The 22,589-nt window shown below is 35.6% G+C and overlaps 1 protein-coding gene across 1 annotated transcript; it reads right to left on the bottom strand.

The window, feature by feature from the left end:
• Positions 1–14,222: 14,222 nt before the first annotated feature.
• LOC122077943 (protein FAR1-RELATED SEQUENCE 5-like) lies at positions 14,223–18,563 on the bottom strand. The gene is made up of 4 exons (XM_042643831.1): positions 18,353–18,563; positions 16,084–16,142; positions 15,820–15,969; positions 14,223–15,332 (listed from the first exon to the last, which is right to left on the bottom strand). The coding sequence occupies exons 1-4, from the start codon at positions 18,561–18,563 to the stop codon at positions 14,223–14,225; spliced, it is 1,530 nt and encodes a 509-aa protein (XP_042499765.1).
• Positions 18,564–22,589: the final 4,026 nt, after the last annotated feature.

The following is a 22,589-nucleotide window of genomic DNA, read 5'->3' as shown; positions in this document are numbered from 1 at the left end:
CCGACCATTTATATAGGTATTTTGATTTTTTTTGGAATAGAATAGAGTATATATATTGATATTTTTATCAATTATTGATTGCAATTAAGTGTAATATATTTTCAAAATTGTTGATGATTACAACACCGAAACCCAATTGAGCCTGACACGACACCGATCGAGACTGACTCATTCCTTAAATAGGTAGGTCATGGTCCTAGGATATAGGCCCAATAGGCTCGACGGATTGACACCCTTAGTTTCAACTATCATATCGGCAACGTTGGATCAGTATCAGTAAAGAATGAATTATTGATTAGCTGTATCATCTTAGGGGTAAAACAATAAAATTATACTTTCTTGAGAAAACAAGGGCAAAAGTGACCGATTTGCAATGATCCTTAGTAATATCGATAGTAGTCGAGACCGATACGGTAAAATGATTCCGATCACTAGATCCATGATTGGATATCTAATTCATTGGAGATTCCCTAATTGGATAACATTGGAACCAGAGTTACTAATATGGAAGCAATTGAGTCAAATTCTTGCCATTAAATATGTACCCCATGTCATTTAGTCGTGTTACCTTTTTTTTTTTCTCTCAAAATTCAAAATTGAGTCGAATTTTCAAGAACCTTAAGATAATGGAATTATAGAAGCTTATTTCCTGGGTTATTCAGATCTCCTTATTGTATACCGATACCCCTAAATCAATATGAATGTGTTTGAGGCATTCTTATTGATCGGATGATCATTTCTTTGGATTTGACAAATTTATTAAATGGATATTGATACCCCTGAACTTAAGGGTGTTAATCATTGCGCTTCGGTTCGGTTGACATATATTTTGGCTAAAACCATAATCACACAATTTACTAAACGGTTGCACTTTCTGAAGCCGCAACCATTTAGTAAATGGTTTCGGTTTTCATGGTTGCTATTCGATAATACAACTAAACTTGGTTGTTGTCTTCTGAGCAGGTTGCACCATGTCTCATAGTTATTTTAGTTGCTATCGATATCATCTGAGACTGATAAGGATGCTGATACTGATAACTAAATCCATAATTGGATATCTTATTGATCGGATGATCATTTATTTGGATTTGAAAAATTTATTTATTGGATATCGATACCCCTGAACTTAAGGGTATTAATCAGTTCGGTTCGGTTGACATATTTTGGATGAAACCATAACCGCGCCATTTACTAAACGGTTGCACTTTCTGAAATCGCAACCATTTAGTAAACGGTTTCAGTTTCCATGGTTTTTAAACGGTTTTGGTTTCACGGTTTTAAATGGTTTCGATTTCACGATTTTAAACGGTTTTGATTTCACAGTTTCACGATTTTAAACAGTTTCGATTTCACGGTTTTAAACGGTTTCACTTTCGGTTTATCTCATACGATTTCCAAATGATTAGCAATCTTGTTAGTTTATTCACATGTTTACTAAAATTTGATTTTGAAAATTAAATAATTAAATCCATGATTAGATTATCTAATTGATCTGAAATTCCCTAATTGGATTACGATACCCTTAAATAGATATCAAAACATTGGGTCATTAAAATCCTTCGATGATTTCAACTATATTACTAGTTTGGATTTAAATTGATATGAAAAAATTGGGTCATTAAAATCCTAAATTAGACATAATAAACCCCAACTGAAAATCAATAGCTACCCACTAATCCAAATGGGTCTCAAATTTGAGATTTAGCACATCACATGCTTTAATATTCTAATCTCATGGTCTGAATCACACAAGGCTTCATTTAGATAGCTTATGCGATGTGGTAATTCTCAATAGGCACTCAGGTAAGGAGCCAAAAAAATCAAGGGAAAATTACATGATTACCCACTTATGGGTTTCTCTTAACAAAATTACCCATCAAAAGTTTCAGTTAACAAAAATACCCAAAATTAGGTTTTCCTTTACAAAATTACCCACTTAAAGTTTAAGTTAACAAAAATACCTAAAATTGAGTTTGGATTTACAAAACTACTCACTCAAAGTTTTAGTAATAAAAAAAAACATGATTATATGTGGAAGATGAAGAATCACTATTTTGGGTAGTTTTGTAAACCGAAACCTGATTTTGGGTATTTTTGTTAACTAAAACTTTGGGTGGGTAGTATTGTAAACTCAAACCTAATTGTGGGTATTTTCGTTAACCAAAACTTTTTGTGGGTAATTTTGTAAAGGAAAACCCAAAAATGGGTAATCATGTAATTTTTCCAAAAATCATTTTCACACATCACATGCTTTGATTTTGCACCCTCTTCAAACTTGTTCGTTTTTCTTTCGTTTCTCCTCCCCATCGACCTGCAATCAATTTTTCTCAATTATATTTTGAATTTGAAAACCCTAGATCTCTGGATCCTCTTTCTCTTTCCAATCGATTTTTCTTCTTTTAATTGACAGGTATCCAAAGGTGAAGCAAAAGACGTATTTTGGTTTCTCCGAACCTCTCTGTCTTTTCAATCGATCTTCCTTCTCTTATCTGAATCTTCAAAGTGAAGTAAAATGCATATTCTGGTTTCTACTAATCCTCTCTCGATCCGCTCTCTATTTCCTCTATAAGATCGGGTTCTGCTGACATGGTATGTTGATTATTTTGCTTCTTTTTTTATTTTAATGGTGTGGATTCTCTCTTTTGTTTTGGGACTGTAATTGATAGACATGAATTTAACACATTTGACTGGTAGCAATATTCAGAGACGAAGCCGCCGGAGTGGCTATGAACGAACAGAGATGGAGATTACAGATGGAAGAAAGAGTGAATATTTTAGGGTTTAGCTTCAGCCGTCGGATTTTTTTTTTTGTTTCGCCACGTGTCAAGAGAGAGGGCCTAGGAGGCAGAAAAGGTTTGGGGAAATAGGGAGAGTGAGTGTGAGCAGAGGAGGAGTGAGGCAAAGAGACGAAGGTAGGGAGAGAGAGAACATTGTGAATGGGAGAGAAGGGAGTCGCGGGAGATATAGAGTGAGCGTATGGTATCTCCCTTTAGTCATCCTCCATTATCTCTCTCTCCCTCTCGCTTCCCATCTTGTCAAAATCTAACACCTTCTTCTGAACTCGACAGTTTTCTTCCCGACCACAAACCCCTGTTATCCAAATCCAAAGAACTACAACAGGACTGGATACTTCTAGTACTGTTCTTGTGTTACAATGGCTATATTGTTACAAGTTATTATACCATGGGAGGTACGGGTTCTTGAAAATAGGAGGTGCTTAACCCTAACGGGTACTTCTAGTCCAAGTTTTTATGTCTCACAGGGTTTGCACTGCTCTATATTTTTAATAGGACCAAATCATATGATGTTGGAGGTGTGATTCATCTTTGTGAATTTGGACTATGATAATTGAAAGTAACTCTTCCATATGTAAATTATAGTGTTCTGCACATGCTTTTCATGTTACAGGTGTGGAATGCTCTTGGAATAGTTGGTGTAATTACATCTTTGAACTTTCCATATGCTGTTCTTGGTGAGCTTTTTTGACTTTTCCAATTGATGGATAGAAATTTGGAAGTTTCCTTTACTATACAGTTTATGTCAGAGTGGATTATGGGAGATTTGATGAACGACCATTGTTTGAGAACTTTCAGTAAGTGGGATTACCATATCTTAAATTGATGAGAAAGCTTTTGTCATCTTCAAATGTTCCAATTAGTGTCCTTTTCACGCAACAAAGTGTTCATAATCATTCAAAACAAGATCAAATTTAACTTTAGTGGATGTCATAATCCATTAGTATCCTTTTCATGCAACAAATGTGTTCATAATCATTCAAAATAAGATCAAATTTAACTTCAGTGGATGTCTACTACATTTTTGGACTACATCCTTCAATTCATTTATATTGTTTTTAGCTTCTTCATTGCTCTATGGTGCTTGATAAATATAGCTTCTAGCTAGTTCTGTAATTGGAATGGATGAGTTGTATTAGCTATCTTATTAACTCAAGGAGTTTTTTGGAAGTTGTTTTTGGCAATTACCTTGTTGTGGCAGCTATCTTTCAAAGTTTGTGGAGTCTGTCACTCACCATTATTGATATATATGCCCTTCTAGTAAAAAGATGCTTGAGGAATTCTCAAATTGTCAGTTTGTTCACCATTGGATATGGGGTAAGAAAAACCATTGGCTTTCCAACCTACCAATGTAAGGATATCTATCTTGTGCTCTTCATGCTATCAATGAAAATCCTTAGTCTACTCTATGTGTATGACTGTTTATTGAAGAATGAGCCCATTTGGTCCGTTGACTTACCTTTAGAATTTTATCAAACTGATGTCTTAGTTTTGTGCCCTAATCTTGGTAAAAAATTTTAGATGGCATTCACATTCAGTAGTGAATTCCACTTGAGAGCACAACCCTTACCTTTCTTTGTATATTTTAATAGATAGTAAATTCCATTTTGTTGGTCATTTTTTTGATAGAATTACAGTTGATCTCTTTATTTACACTTTTCCATCTGGTAATGCTGATGCAGGGGGCTAGGAAGCTTGGCTAGGCCATTGGGATTGGATTGTGAACATTGGTTCAACACAACAGAAGATGGAAAGATCCCTGGAGATGATTCAACAGACACCTAATCAATTTTTATTTTTTTTCAAAAGGTAAATTTATATTCAGTTTATTAGCTTATTTTGATATGAAATGGAAACTCTGAGTGTATGCAACTCCTAGGTTGATAATGTTTACTTCTTAAATGCACACTAGCTAATCGCTATTTGTCTACATGATCGTATTACTCTGTCTAGGTTTGTATTGGGTAGTTGGTTTCCTTGCTTTGTGAAATATGACACCAAAATTCTTTCAATGTCTTGGAAAAGTTAGAAGATTGTGTGCTCATTTTTTAATAGACATTTGAAATTCAAAATTAAAATGAAAAACGAAAACATTGATGAAAATGAATGTAACTATAAACCTGCCAAACTGAAGAAAAAAAAAATGTGAATCCTGCCAAAAAAAAAAGAATGTAAGGGAGTTGACAGCTGTAATTGATTTTATGAGAGGCAGCTGGAATCTTTCTTTTTCTTCCCTTTTATAATTTTGCTAGCTAGCTAGCTTGAGTCGGGTCTTCATTACACCTCAAAATTCTTTTCTTACATTTTCAAACGACAAAAGTAGGGAGACATTCTTGGGCTACATAGTCACACTCAGGGGCCGTTTGATAACACTTTGGGAGAATGTTTCTGGTGTTCTTCTATTCTATGGGAATGAAAATAGAACAGAAATACATTTGACACGTACGGTTCATTTTTGTATTCCCGCGGAATGAACCAGTGAAAAAGGATGACTGAAGAGTAAATTGTAAGAATACCAAAACGTTACTTGTCTATTCTTCTACTAACTTAAAAGAACAAAAACCCTCCAAAACCCTCTACCTTTGTCCAACTACTTCCCGATAAAAAATACCAAAACCCCATCTTCCCATGCAAGAAGCCCTAGAAAAGGGGTCGCAGGCTCACAATCGTGGATTCATCTTCTTGGAAGAGGTTCTCCAGCAAAGGTATCGTCTCTCTCTCTCTCTCTCTCTCTTGCTCTTCGCTCTCTTTCTCGGTTTCTCTCTGTCTCTCCTTTTTCGAAACCCTCTCTTGGAAGATGTTCTCCAGCAAAAGGGGCTTCATTATGTACTAAAACCAAGTTTAGAAGCCAGAATTTGATGAACATGGAGAGCTGTTCAAGTTTAAAAAAATTTCATGTGAACAAGGAGTCAAGACATTAGGTTGGTTTCGGTTCTTTCTCAGGGATGCTTTTCCATTTGACAATATGGGAAACTTTGAGGACCAACATACTTATTTCAGATTTAACTATTTAAGAGATTAGGGGAGGTAGTGTTAGCAAATAAACACGGCCATGAATTTGGAGGTTAGTGATAGGGTTAGGGGTTTTGGTAGAAGAAAGTAGTGCAAGTTCACTGTGCGTATAGACTTCATGGATATAATGTCAGCTTGGTAAGCCTTCAGCACTTGCTAAACTGATAGATTTTCAACTTCAGTTATTCAGTTGTTTGATTTAGGATTGAGAGCATTCTTTAATTTGTTTTGACCAAAAATATTTCTCTATCAATCTAGATTACGAACCAGGGTCAAGTACTTGTCTATCAGTTTTTGACATGGATACAAGGTGTCAGAAACAACAGCCTTTTATCTTAGGTGTGACTAAATAATGTCTTCTTTTGTTCTCCCCTACCCCAATTTTAAAGAAAAATAAAAATCGAATTTCCAACAGTCTTGTCTTGTATGTCAGCTTCTGAGACATTTTCTTATAGCTAGAAAAATGGAAAAGAGAGTAGTATGCTAGTTTGTGGGTTCTTGATAATTTTTTGGTAATCCCTGTAAATTTTGGTAGATTATTTCATCTTTATTCTCTTTATTACGTCTAGAAACTCCCCCCACCTTTCTCTCTCTTACCCACTTAACTTGATATCACTCTGTTGGTTTTCAATTTTTGCAGAATATCTACTTTAATATCTATTTCCTCTTCTATAAACTTATAAAGTTGCCTTTAATTGATATCCATTCATCATATTCTCTTTTCTAAATTCTAAAAATATGCCATAGATTGGATTTTATGAAACAGAATTAGAAAAGCCGTGGACTGTAAAACTGTCATCAATGAAGGTTATTGGACCCAATTGCTCTATTTAACATTGTGCACCTGAATATGTATTCTTTTCTAACACCTTTTGTGAACCATTGCAGTGCTGTCCCGATTGGGCTTCAGTCCCATGCTTTAGCATGTATTGCACACACTTTCTTCTATTCAAGAACTCTTAGTTAAGCATGCCTTCTTTTTGCTTTGCGTGTAATTTTATCTAATAGCTAGTTTGTAAAATTTTTAGGCAAATCTTAATTGGTCAAAGTTTAGGAGGAATGGGCTACCACATTGGCCTGAACTATGTATAATTTTTGGGGATTCATATGCTAGTGGGAGAGGAGGATTCGGGAATGAATCTAATTTCAGGGTTGAAGAGGAATCGAGAGGTGTTGATGATGATGTGGACGCAGATGTAGATGTAATTCCAACTACTCCATTATTAGGGTAGATGAGCAATTGGCAATGTTCATGTTTAGAATAACAGGAACATGTCCTACTAATAGAGCAGTTGAGGAGAGATTCCAACATTCAGGACAGACTGTCAGCTATTACTTTGGCAAAATATTGCAAGGGGTGCTTAAGCTTTCTAAGGAGTATATCAAAGCCCCATCGTTTGATGAGATTCCTATGGAAATAATTGCAAACAATAAATGGTGGCCATATTTTAAGGTAAAATGGAATATTTCTTTCTACTAAGTTTACATCACTTTTTAACTTATGGTCGTTTTTTGTTTCACATAATAATGCTTTTGGTTGGTTTTTTTTTTATTTTTCTTTTATTTTAATTAGGATTGCATTGGTGCCATAGAAGGTACACATGTTACTGCTATAGTTTCCAAGGGAAAACAGATCTCATATCGAGGACGGAAGGGGATAACAACTCAAAATGTGATGTGTGCCTGCTCGTTTGACAGGAAATTCACTTTTGTATATGCAGGTTGGGAAGGCAGTGCAAATGATTGTCGTGTATTCAATAGAGCCCTAGAGGATCCTACCTTGCGATTTCCTCATCCTCCCCAAGGTATATCAATGCCCAAATTATCATGTATGCAAATGATTATTGTGTATACTTTTAATGTCTTGTTTTATCATATTGTAGGGAAGTATTATATTGTAGACTCAGGATATGCGAGTAGGAATGGATATTTGACACCATTCAAAGGAGAGAGATATCATATACTAGATTATAATGGAGGAAGAAGACAATCCAGAAGTACTAAGGAATTGTTTAATTATAGACATTCTTCTTCAAGGAATCATATTGAGCGTTGTTTTGGGATTTTAAAATCAAGATTCCCTGTTTTAAAAAACAAGCCTCAATTCTCACTTAGTTACCAAAGTTATATCGTGATAGGTTGTTGTGGACTTCATAACTATATCAAATCTGAATAAATAGCATATGCACTTTTTCTACAATTTGGGGAAGATGACTACTACGATCCTAATGAAGAGAGAGTCAGGGTCGTCAACGTTCACGGAGAACAAGAAAACGGTGATGTTGCTGGTACTTCTATTGCAATTTATCAGGGCAATCAACGTGTACAAGGAAGACAGATGAATGAACTAAGGATACAAATAGCAAATCAAATGGCAGTAGATAAGGGTGACCCCCTAATTTGATTGTTTATGTAACAAATTTCAAGACACCTATTTGCAGCTATGATTTTTATTTTGTAATTCCTATAAACTTGAATAGTAAACTTTTGTTTATTTATTAAGATAAATGTGAAAACTCTTTATGCTTCTATTTTATTATTTTCTTTAAGTAATAGTATTTTAAAAGATAATTTCATAAACAAATTATTTCCTTATTTAAGTTAAATTTGACCATAATAGCATGTATGTAATTATTGATTTTATTGTTCAAAAGTGAATTTATATAAAGTGTTTGTCAAACGTTGTTTCTGTTCTTTTCCTGTTTTAAGAACATTTCTAAAATAATTTTACCAAATGCTGTTTCTATTCCGCCAGAATGTCTTCATAGTATGGAATCGAAAAAGAACACTTCTGTAAAAGAACACTCTCCAGGAATAGAAGTGTTATCCAACAGCCCCTTAGAGAGAGTTTTTTGAAATTATGGTGGAATTTGGCATTCATTATGGTTCTCAAAAACATTGACTGAGAAAGGGCTCAAAAGACAGACGGGAAAGGAGAAAAGAGAGGGGGAGGGGAAGACTAGCTTCCTGATACTTTTGAGCATCTCATATGCCGATTATTGAAAGCAGAACAAATTGTAGAGATGCACCACACTTCCCAATGTGGACAGTGTGCTTACTACCAACATGGTAGCCATGGACATTAAAAAAAAAAAAATGTAGATGTTCTCATGTTCTAGTATTCCCCTGAACCTAATGTATTACAAGAAAAAAAGTTTATTGTTATTACTGAAGCCAGAAAATGACTGCAAGAATGTTCTCTTCAGATGTCTTAAAAAATTAACACAAAGTTTGAAATCTTATACTATATATCATCTATCAAATCCAGAAGTAAAATCCCCAAAATACAAATAAAGCAGTTTGGAGTAGTAAAACAAGCCTTGTTTTTTGGGGATCCGAAGTGGCTTTTCACTGTTACATCTTTTTACAATGCTGCAATTGCAAAGGGGTTAAAGTTCCTTTTATAATCTCTTGTTCATGTTATGCTTCTCTCTCTCTCTCTCTCTCTCTCTCTCTCTCTCTCTCTCTCTCTCTCTCTCTCTCTCTCTCACACACACACACACTTGCTCACACTCACACTCACACTCACATTCACAGTCACTCACTTTTGTATGAGTACATGGCCACAGGCACATGGTTGTGTAGTTAGATACTCCAGACTTACAAGATGTTTGAACCTAATATAGTGTTCTGGCCCTACATATCTAATTGCTTAGATTTTGTTGTGGACCCTCTATGTTGGGGTACCTTTCATTTATTTTGGCCTCCCTATTTGGGTCAACATTAAAAAATGCCAACCCAATGGAATCTAGTGAGTGAAAAAATTGAGGATCACCAAGTGATATCATAGTAAACGTATTTATCTTTGGGTGGGTTGCCTTGGTTGAGAGGGTTCTTGGCAATTTACTTACAAGGTACAAGCAGGTGATGAGGTTACAATGTTACAAGCTTCATGGATGTACTTCTAGAGTAATGTAGTGTACCACCACTTTAATTGTGAATGTACTTCAAATAGTATTATTTGGGTCTAATAATTAGCTTTTCAATACTCAAGTAATTGTACATGATGCAAAAACTTGTCACCAACTATAAAGTGGGTGGAAAACCCATATTTCCAAGGACTAGTCACTCTCATGTATACTAGCATTTAAGACTTGAGTGGGGATTTGCTTATTAGTTGTATATACCAACACTCCCTTAGAATCTTTTTTTTTTTTTGTAAAACTCCCTTAGAATCTTGGATGACCAACACAATGGTAACATGTCAACCAACAACCAATGAATGGGTGGAGAGCCCATATTGCCAATGACTAATCACTCTCATGTATACTAGCATTTATGACTTAAGTGATGTACATGCTAACACTCTCTTAGAATCTTGAATGACAAACTCAATGACAACATGTCAACCAACAACCAATGAATGTGTTTTAGAAATGTTTTACTACATTTCATCTTGGGTCTGAGTTTAATTTGGTGAAAGAGAGGGGGTGTCCCTATAATAATGGCATTCTCCAAGGGGTGGCGCTGTAAATTACCCTTAAATTTAGCATGTAATAGCAGTTGCTGTAGGTGTTATCAGAACTGCTGTATTTCCAGTCACAGGTTGCGCACTGGCAACTCTCTCGAGACGCTCCCATGTCACCCTTCTCTTCTCTGCTGCTGCTGCTGTTTGCTTCACTTCTTCCTCCTCATACTTGCTTTGGCAATACATGACCAGCTCTTCATCCATCTTGAGAACATTTTCTTCACATTTACGGTTAGGTTGAAAACTGCCTGGTTCCAGTGGTTCCGTATGTTCTTCTCTAATGCTGGGTAGATGAGAGGCAGGATCACCTGCTCATTGTGTGCAATCAAACCAATAACATGATCATTGTTCCACAAAACGAGGGCCCTTTCCGCTACCTGGAAGGGGAAAAAGAAGTTGAACGAAAATGAAATAAATAAAAACAAATGCAGGTAAAATGACACAATAACAAGCTGACTAGACACCTTATCAGCATTAATTAAGAGAAAATCTACCTGCAAATACTGTATTCAAATGCACAAGCATCGAAATCAATCAACCACATATAGGTGCAAGGATCATAGATACCATCTAGATGATCTCATATTCCGTATCACATAAAAACAAACCAAATTAATGACTAAACCCAACTCAACATTCTTCTGGATTATCAGACAAGCCAACAAAATGAGCACATTATTATTGAGAAATTTTAATAGATCTCACTGCTCATTAAAATTAATGCGTACTACAGTGGAACTTTGAATCATGTAGGAAGTCCCGGTGAAAAGGATGTCAGAATCCATGGGCTTGATAACAATGGCTAAAGTTGTGAGATAACCAAATAACCAATGACACAACACACACAGGAACATTCCGGCAATGCTATTCAGTGATCACAGTTGGTCAACGATTTGATCAACACAAAATTACCTCTCTCATCTGAAACATTGTCACGGAAAAACCATATTCCAGTACTATAAAAGAAAAAGTGACAGTTCAGAGCACCCAACATGAGACAGGAGAACTAAAATAAAGGAAAAAAAGACAAAACAGGAAAGCATTACAGAACACAGCACAATTCAAATTCTTACTGAACATTCCCATGCTCTTGTAATCTCCCCACTACTTTCGCAGTGTCTGTCCAAACCCCATGTAATGCAAACAGGTTTCTAGAGAAGAAAACTAGCTCACAATAGGATCGAGAAACACAGAAGCAAAACCAGAATTTGGAGAGAATAACAAAACTACAACCACTGCCAATAGATTAGAAATCTCATTGCTGATAATAGAACATAAGAAAACAATGTAACATAATCTCAAACCTCAGTTTAGAGTCAAAACATAACAGTAACTTGTATGCTATTTGCAAAAGACTAAAATTGAACCTAGAACAAAAATCTGATATGCCACAGGGTATACAGAACAGAAAATTCTGACCTCTGATCTTGATAAAATATAGAAAGAAAGAGAGAGGACCAGGCTAGGATCCACCAAGTATACTACTAAATCCACATTAGAAACCACTGAATTCAAATCAGTAAAGTTTCATAAAATTGAAAGCTATACTTCATAAACTCGTGCGCCTGAATGGCTGGCTAGTGGCTACATAGATATATCTAAACTCTCAAAATATGACTCCTAACATGACTAGAAACAGCTTAAACCAACTACAAATGAACCTAGCTACTTCATTGACCAATAAAAGAATTGAAAAAGGTCCTATTCTAACTAGGACTCTCAAGTTAAACTAACTAATAAATTAAACCCTGTTTCCTAACTCCTACCCTTATTTTATCTGCATCATCAGGCAAAGGATGGGGATGGATTATCATGTTCGCAGGAAATATTCAAAATAGTGTTTGCCTGACCTTTTTAAAAACCCATAACCAGACAAGGGATCGACCTCCATCAATTCCGATACAAAATGGATCGGAATCGGTTAGAATCAGCTGAAACCCTAAAAAATGAAATTAGGATGAAAAGGAAAAGACTTCCATAGATCTTTATGTTTTGGAGTTTTGGGTTCAAAAGTCTTGCACATCTTGCTACAAAAGGAAAGTTTCATTGGTTTTTTGCTATTTTACTAACTAAAAGAAGGGGAAAAAAATGAAGATTTAAGTGCATTCATAACTGATTCCAATCTGACTCTTTGAACAATGCTTCTAAAACAGATCCGGAAACTTGAATTTTAATGACTGGCAATACATAATTCTTGTAACCAACTTGATTAGCAAGGACGGAGCTTAGTTGATTTCAGCTGAGTATCATTCTCATGTTATAACTGTGTGGAGAAATCTGGCAAAGAAATCAATTTCTCGCCACATGTGAAAGAAGCAAGTCCAAAGTGTTATGATTAATAACAGAGGAAAGACACATGTTATAACTGTGTGGGGTAATTATTCAATTACCTAAATGCTAACACAGAATACTACTACTGATTCTTGACAGGTCAAACTGATAAACAGTTAAAGAGGGGTCTGAAGCAGCCACAGAGCCAACAATGTATAATCAGAAATGTAGACTGTAGACAGAGGATTATTTTTTTATTTTATTTTATTATTATTTTTTTTTTTATAAAAAGAGTTTATTACCGAGAAAACACAGTTCCAGATATATCAGCAAAGAGTAAAAGGGAGACAGAAAGTGGTGGATTTGAATCAAAGAACTGAAGTGGGTCTTGAGCTGCAGCCGGAGAGGTTGCCAAGTGATCTTTAACACAGTTTCCTTGCCGAAGAGTATGGTGGAACTAGACTGTCTGGAAGGGTAGCATATTCAACCATTAATAAAATAAGTTTCAACCATTACGGAAGGATTCCTTCTAATATATCATTACATTCATTAATAGAAACCACCACTTAAATTTAAACCAAAGACAAAATAGCATATTCAACCTTTAATAAAATAAGTTTCACCAGGGGCAGCACTACAGAGTTATGCAAAGCAGAATGCCCATATATCATTCAACCATCACAATGAAACTACATAATTTCCTATGGCAGACTCAAATGTGGAAGTAAATCTTTGGTTTTTCAGTCCTTGTAAATTTCTGAAGACCTTCATGAACTCATTTCAAATACTACAGAAACGTGAAAGTTCAAATGGATGAAAATTGTTAACATCACCTATCCTTACAAAAAAATAAACATAAACAACCACATATATAACTCAAAAAGAGACACCCACACATGAGATCAAATATTGCTGATCCAAAAATCTCTAACTAAAACCGTTCTTCATTATACGTGGCATCCAATTCATTTTCCAACGCCACTACTACCTAAAAAATATAAGACATGGTCCCACATTATCAATATTGCACTAAACGTTTTTGAAAATTAATATATGCAATGAATGAACCTCTTGAAAACATACCTTACAAGTTGCCTTATTATGCCCTAATTGCCCATAATTGCTACATCTATTCTTCCTTCCAGTTGTCATCTCCATTGGATGTTTAGCACGACCTAAATTAGGCCGACCCCTTGTGATCACATCCAAAGGAATATGGATATTGCAATGGAGGTCATGTGTAACATTAGCAGAGAGTAGTGGATCAACAACAGGAGTTTGTAAGTTTGATGCACCCAGTTCTTGTAAGATTCTTTGATTCACAATCCTCAACGCAGTCGTAGCAAATTCACACGCTACTTGTGAACCACTAACTGTGGCTATCAAATTCCTCAAGGCATCTTGAAAAGCCCATGCAGCTATTACTGATACAGAAGCTTCATCACTTAATCTGTCTATCTTATTCGTCAAATCATTCCTTGCATCCATGGTCCATCTTTTAAGGATATACTGGGAAGGAATCTCCTTGCAGTCTGTCTTATGGAAGACTCTCAAGATGTGTTTACATAACAAATCCATAAACTTAAACAATTTACAGCTACAACTTACAACACCCGTATCATGTCATCCCAAACTTCACACTTATGCTCGTCAAGAATGTCAAAAGGACCGACCAACTACTTTTTCTTTTGACCATGTACTTCCTCTTCTGTGGTTGTCAATACCAGTGTTACAGACCACTGCTTCTTAAAGATTTCAAAAATCTTCCTCGTATAAACTTTAGATGTATATATCTCCAAAGGATTACCAACTAACAGTGGAGGTCTTCTGTTGAGACTGGAAAAATCACTACTAGTTTCCCTCTCTCTACGTCTTTGTACAGCATTTTCATATTGTTGTGCAAACTTGTGCAATGGGATTGATTGCTTAAAGTAACCACGAAAATAATAATTTATCCCCTCGCTACGTTGTGTGGACGACATACCAGCGAAGAAAGTACCTTTAAGATATAATGGTACCCAATGAACCCGTTGCTTGTACATCTTCCCCAACCACTCATGTTCAACGAGATTATAAGTTATTAATAACTCTTGCCACCTTGTCTCAAATTCATTTTCAGTCTTACTACCATATATACACCTCCCAAAATTATTTTTAAATGACGGACTCGTCCCATACAAATGGCTCAAGTGTTCTATAAAGTGTTTTTGCACATGCCATGAACAGTACCAACGCTTTGCGCTTGGAAACACATGTAGAATGGCCCTCAACAGTGATGGACATTGGTCTGTAATAATTGCCATAGGTGGTCGATTATCCATTGCTTCCAACCACGTAGAGAATAACCAAATAAATGACTCAATCGTCTCATCTGCTATCAACCCACATCCAAACAAAGTAGTCTGACCATGATGATTTACTCCAACAAAATGACCAAATGGGAAGTGATATCTATTCTTCTTATATGTTGTATCAAATACCAGGACATCACCAAATACACGATATACAGCTCTTGCCTGTCCATCAACCCAAAATATACCTCGCACTGTACCGTCCTCCGTTTTGGCTATTTTGCAAAAGAATTCAGGATCACATAGTTTCGTGTGGTGTAAGTATTCCAACAATCTTTGTAAATCCACCCCAAGAAACTTCTGGTTTTTCCTCTTCATAAAGTTCTTAAATGCCAACTCTGGCAAACCCACCTTGGAGGCTCCACCTGACATAGTTTTCATAACCTCATAAATAGTTGCGGGTCCTATACCACAATCATCTAGAGTGGTCGCAATCTGTACAACCAAGTCTTAGAGCCATTGATGTGATCGAAGCCGATAAGTTTCATCGAGTGCCACGAAGTTATGGTTGTGACCTGAAATGAATTGGTCAACAATCAAGCCCCCTTCAACTGATTTTACCAACAGACGAGCAAGACAACCAATTCTACTATCAGCTCGATGGTTGACTTCTTTTCCTTCTTGCCTTTTATCATTGCAGTCCTTAAAACCTTCCCTACTACAAACATATATGTGAGACAAGACATCCCTCAATTCGTTTATTCATTCTTTTCTTTTTCTTGACCTCTCCACTTTAGATTTTCGAACACTAAATCCCATCTTCCGAGCATAATTGTTATAAAATTCATATGCATCATTTTCATTGGCAAAATACTTCCCAATGCATTGTTCCTCTGTATACTCTACGGGATTGTCAAAGTGTTTTGTTGAATCGTCAACAAGCAAACTGTCATCCCCATCAACAGGCTCACTTGGTTCATACACAAAAAACATCATCTTCTATAGCTTCATTAGTTTCCCCATTTTTATCATCAACTACCACACCGCTGCTATTTAATTCATTTTCAATAGCTTCTACATCTAATCGCATGACTTCCTCCAAATCAGTGGGACCTTCCCTAGCATACACATCCTTTACAAAACAAAATACAAAATTAAATACAATATTACGTCATATCCTTTGTCATATCAAATGTGTTTTAAGGGAAAACTCACCTAACTCCCTATATGGTATAATATTCTCTACTATAAGTCCATCGACAATAGTATCTGATATTTCATCATCATGTGCTATTTTTTGCCCCCCTAAAAATTTGAAAATATACAAGCATGTCATAATTAAAAGCCATATAAAACGAATATATGAATGCCTCACAATTAAAGAAGTAACATCACATGTAGTCAATATCAAATTCTACCAATTGTAGTCCACATGATCAGGAGAATCTAAATAGGCCTCATAATACTATATAATATGTACATGGTAAAATAGATGCAGGTAGGGACAAAAAATCGGGGTTCCTTGGGGATTTTGAGAGACCTGAACAAAAGAGAAATAGGGCAAATATAATAAAATCAGATCATGAGAATTCTTCTTATGCAAAGAGGGGGACCAAGTGTTCGACAAAATGGGCCACTTATGAAGGACATATATGGTTACGGAAACTAAAACCCTTGTCTAGCATAAGTTTAAGGAATCGAACTCTCCTACACTCACCCTCTATAAAGTATAATTAGTAGTAATAGTTTGAATAAGTCTGTCCTATTGGATCACTATTGACTGCTTGCGGGTCTCTATCTAGCTCTATTGTGGTTCTTGCATAAGAAAAACCCTTATGCATATCCATGCATCATTGTTTATGTCTACCATCTTTTTCTTTATGCACTCATTCTACAATTATTCAAAATATTTTTAATACACAATTTTTGTTATTTTACTAACTTCAAATTGGGTTGAAACTTAACATATGAATAGAAAACCTTAATGTCCACCTATCTACAAGATTATAATCTTTTTGATGAACCATGTGGCAAAATCAATGCTAGTCATGATGAGAAGCATCTCTGAACCAGTCAGCTCAACAACAACTGCCTAGCTCAGTTGGTGAGCTGTGGTATGCAAAAACCCATGCTCACCAGGGTGTTTCAAGTTTGAGTCTCCTGGCCATTACCTACTTCCCTCCCTACCTACAAAAAAAAAAATCTTTGAACCAACCAAGAGACACCACTCCCTATAGTGTATTTGCCAGCTGAGAAAACAAGCAGTGATAGACATTGGATAGGTAAGTTCAACTCTTTCTGAGGCCTACTTATCCAATAAGAAAAACACCCCTTGCAAGTTAATTAAAAAACAACAGTAGTACGTATACGTGCAGAGACTTTGGTCCATTCCAAGTCCCCAACAGTCCAACGGCCACAACCGATCCCACTTTCCTCTGAAGGCTCAAGAACTTGCAACAATGACCAAATGGACTGGATTTTTATTTTATTTGTAAAGCAACAATAACTAGGACACTTTTTATTACAAAAATTGTGGCATATATACTACTTTAATTATTTCCCACCAATATTTTGACCAACTCTGGCTCCCCATCTGCACAAGAAGAACCATTGGGAAATTGTTATGGAAATTCTAGCCTGTGTGACTTACCCCGTAATAAACTCTACTTCAATTCCTGTATGTTTAGTGTGTTCTAGAAACAATATTGTACTAGTACCAACTATATTGTTGGGTTTCTGTTTTCATCCAACCGAATTTAGACAATTTAAATAATAAACTATGGGTAATAGATAAGTAGATAGTCTAAATGTTAGTAATAGTGTATATTTGCTATGTTTTGGTAGTCTCTTTCTACCAAAAAAAAAGCCAGTCTCTGAATGTAATACAGTAATAGATGTTGAATAAGAAATCCATTTCTTGAATAGGATGAATGGTATGAGATAGATATCTGAGTAGTTCTAGAATTTTCAAGTTCTAATTTGCTTTGCCATGAGAAGAATTTCAGAATTCTTCAGATTTATCTATCCACAAAATATCCACCCACTCTAACCCGCCGCAAGAAAGATTTAGTCATGTATTTTGTAATATTAATTGGCTATGAGAAAGAGAGAAGGAAAAAACCATGGGGGACTTAAGCCGGTCTTCCACACACCACAGTACACCAAACACAGTAAACTCCTCCACCATTGGTAAAAAAGAAGAAAAGCACACACACATAATGCATTACCAAAGGCCTGTTAGTATGACCAAATCAAGCCGAACAAAAGATCCTGTGAAATCAAGCGGAGGACCTGAGGTTGGAAACCCTACCCTACCCTACAGATTTAGCAACTTTCTTCTTCTGCTCCTCCTCCATTCTTTCCTAATCATGACGAAGGAGACCATAACCAACCAGTTCAAATGCCAAACGCCATGGATGGAACATGGAGCATTTGCCTTTCCCCTCTTTCTCACAGGATCAGGCTAAATCAGAAAGCCTGAGAGGAAGAAGGGCGTCAGGCGTGAATTCGCGAACCACGATTGGCTTTAGCTTTAGCTTCTTGAATGAGAATCCCATTGCCATCGGAGATCTCTCCCTTCTGTACCCACATTAGACCACCGTCTGTGCTCTTTCTTCCATCGACAAGCAACCGACCCCTTCTAAACTTAGAACCTCCATAACGACTCCCACTCCCAGCTCTTAACCTCAGCGATCCTCCATGTTTCTCCTCCTCCTTTTTTTTCATGATTATCAGCTACCGCAACATCCCCAAGTCATCACAGATAAAAAACCGTCTCTCTCCCTCTCTCAGACTTTTCAAGCAATGAATCTTTATAATCAACAGGGGAAAAAATGAAGCTGCAAAATAAAAATTACCTGTCCAAGCAAAGGGAAGTTTGATGCTTGATCGTTCTCCCGCAAGATCGGTGGGTGGAGTGTTGCAGCTGCAAACTCTTCCTTCCCTCTTTCGTTTCTCTATTAAATACCAATATGTATTTTGTTTCATAAACTCTTCTACCATAAATAGGGTTTCTCAGAAGTATAAAGACTGTATTCTTATAAATACCACTTATTCCAAATCAACACTTCAAGATACTGAAATTTAGATCCAACGGTCCATAAAGCACCCCTCAAAAGATTCCCATATGGGGTGACCAATATATATATATATATATATATATATTTGGTAGAATTATCAACCATTGTATTTCATGGTTATGTTGAGACCACAAAGGCATTTATGTCAAATATATGGGAGGGTTAAATTAAATGTGAAACTGAAACTAACCAAAGCATTCACTGCTAGCTTATACATCTATCTTTAATTAATTACAACATTTTTTGTCTAGATGGTACTAAGTAAAAACACACGATCGATCACCAACCAGAATTTTATCTAGCCAAAGAGCTACTACTGGAAATAGCAAAAACTGTTATTTTTGAGGCTTCAGTCAAGCCGATATACCAATGGGGTTGGTAACCTAGTGGTGAAAATGCTCTCAACCATGAACCCATCACCGCTCGAGTTGACGGTTTATCCTAAGGGCTATGATCACTAACATGAAGCACTCTTTTTTAAGTTACCAAAAAAAAAAAAAAAAAGTCAAACCAATATAAGAAAAAATATATATGATATTGGATTAACGTCTAGGTATGCATTCCTAGACGGCAAATAGATTCCATCACGAGCAATCCATGTGATCCTACAAAGCTTGCAAAACAAACCAGAAAGAAGCCATTGGTAGTCAGTGTCAAAAACCACTTATTGTTGCTGCACACCCTGGTTTCTAACTCAAGCTTTCATCAAACGAATTCAATTAATTTTACTCAATTGAAATTTCATGTAACCCATATGTTGTGGTTGAGATTTTTTTTTTTTTTTTTCAAAGTATCTTTGTAAGTAGTGGTGGACTTTACCTGATTTGGGTGAGAACTAAAGATATTTTTGGTCTTCCGTACGTTTCTATGGCCTATGGATCAATGGTATATCATTTGAGTTTTGTATGCCACTTACAGCCAATGTTCATGTTCTAATAACTAAATACATTGAGTTCATTACTTTCTTTTTTTCTTTTTCTTTTTTTCATGCATTAATGGAATCGTTATTACTATCTAAACTTTACATTCTAGTACTATTGGCGTATGAGAGAGAGAGAGAGAGAGAGAGAGATTTAATTACTGTTTTTAGTATTAGATATTGCACAGTTTGAGGAATCGGATCGGTATTGGCATTGGCCATGTCTGATCTAATTCTTGGTCTGTACTGTATAGTTAGATTAGTATGAGAAGGGTAATAATTAAGGCTAAAAAATTTAGGGTATTTCCGTCTGATATGGACCAATTTGGATTGAGATCATATTTAGTTGACCTGTGCATGCCTAATCCCAAGTCGATTTCTGGTACCTTGAACCATGCTTGGAGACATGCGAACTAGTTTCCTTGTATGTTAATCATTTTAAAATAAAGTTTGATCTCCATTTCTTCCCACTGAAGAGGGGGATGGAAAACCAAGTCATCTAGTAAGGGTTTTATGAGGAGAGGATGTGGGGTCCATGAGTGCCATGGGACTGGTCATGCACAAGAATTTGCACACCGACATGATGGCAATTTTTCCCCCTCTTCTGCCTCTAATTATTTGAAGAGCTTTTATTTATTATTTTGAACTCATTGAATATACTTTATTTATTATATACTAAAACAAAAACTCATGATCATGGACAATATGTTCTTTTCTTTTATCTTCAGGATCTGAACTTGAGGAAGGTAATATTGTGAAGGTTTCTTATGTTTGCAGAACTATTTAATAGGGCTAAACATGAAAACTTTACTCGTTAGATGAAATAAGTTAAGCCGTAGATCCGATGGTTCTCATTCTCCTCCATATTGTTTACTTGATTGCCTTTTGTGGGAAGTGGTTCTATTCTATTATTAAATTCCTAATTATCAAGATTTTTTTTTCATTTCTTATATTCTTAATATACTTGCATTAAACCTTTAGGTCTATATTGTGTGCTTGGCTCTTTTATAGGATAAAATTAAAATCCTAACCTGCTGACCTTGTTTGAGAAAGTGAGGAAGAAAAAATACATAAGAAAATATAGAAGTATGAAAACATTTTTGAGAATGGAAGGAAAGAAGAGAAAGGGGGGTGGGGAACAAGCATAAAAAATAGGGGATCATCATACCTCATGTATATTTTTTCACTTTTTATTTTTATTTTTTTATATATGTATATCAATTTAGAAATAATTTTTCTTTTTTTTTTTGGGGAGGAGAACGGAGATGGGATGCGAAAGCAACAATAGGGAGAAGAAATAGAGAAAATGAATATATAGGAAAAAAAATGATAAAGAAAGAGTCTCCTCATACCTTAAATACTTTTTCCATCTTCCTTCATCACCATTAACATTTTGTATTCATCATCCTCCTATAGTGCAAAACCAGGCCAAAAGGGGAAAAAATGAGAGAAAGGAGAAAAGAAAAACACATGTATAATAAGAAGAATTCCTCTGCCGAAGGAAAAAAAAGTGAGAGCAAAGAGAAAATTTGAGAGAGAGGATGTAGACATGATGAGTAGTTACAAAAAGGGTAATTAATTAAGAAATTTGAGGTTAATCAGAGATAAAAATCCTCTACAATTCTCATCTCGTGTAATTCTGTGCAATACCCCTTGCAGAGGTTGACACCTAGCACAGCTGATGTGGATGGTCAAGATGAAGAGAGAGGTTTGTATGATACCCTTACCGGTTTATATTCAATTAAACCGATATGAAAAAAAAAAAACCCAACCCGATCATTCGGATTGTGTAGTAGAGGAATCTGCCATCTAAAGAAATTCTTTTTTTTTTCTTCGTATTATTGATTTTAATAGTATTTTTATTTTAAAAATAAATAAATAAATAAATAAAACCTAAAATCCCTTTTCAATTGAAATCCAAACCTAGAGAGGGATGTAGGAATACTCATTATATGCTTCTTTGCGCTAATATTTATTTCAACTAATCATAAAGAGGGTCCTTTAAGTTCTTTTTTTGCTTAAGATCCCAAGTACATATATATTTCGTGGTAAATATTTATCCGTATTTTTGCTTACATAGCGACCATATTAAACACATACCATATAATTGTCGTACACTTTTTATTATGCTGAATTGTTTAATATTAGTATTACCGTCTCACCCATTTAATTGTCGTATGTATCTGTTTCCATATCATTATTGCCGTTCCCTAACTTACTAATTATGCTAACACCCACCCAAAAAGGTTGGATTTCTTTAAAAAAAAAAAAAATTAAATAAAAGAATTGGTTCTCGTCATCCCTGCCCCAACTCCAACTACAACAAAATGGGCCTTTAATTATAGTTTTTTATCTGCAACAAAAGATCCGAAAATTAGCAGCAATAGCCTAAAGTTGTGGATTAACTACGATTTTCTATCCGTAGCTTCAAGTGGCATTGCTACGTCTATAGCTTCTGATTTCTTACCTTAGGGAAAGGGTACTCTATAGCTACGATCATGGTTTTAAGTATCTTTGATACCGATACGATACCCTCCGATACGTATCTTAAATTTAGTCGGCCGATACGATACACATCGATACGATACATTGAATTTTTTAAATCATTTCGTATCGATATATATCCTACAATACATACCGATATGCATCAATACACCACCAATACACATCGATACGATACGACATGCCTCGATACGACTCTATGAAAAATATAAAATTGAGGTAAAATGTACGTTTCGGTATGTATTGGTACGT

Source organism: Macadamia integrifolia, chromosome 5, assembly GCF_013358625.1.
Source record: "Macadamia integrifolia cultivar HAES 741 chromosome 5, SCU_Mint_v3, whole genome shotgun sequence".
NCBI classification, from domain to species: domain Eukaryota; kingdom Viridiplantae; phylum Streptophyta; class Magnoliopsida; order Proteales; family Proteaceae; genus Macadamia; species Macadamia integrifolia.
The sequence above is the reverse complement of the archived record's forward strand: the minus strand, read 5'-3'. Positions and strand labels throughout refer to the sequence as shown.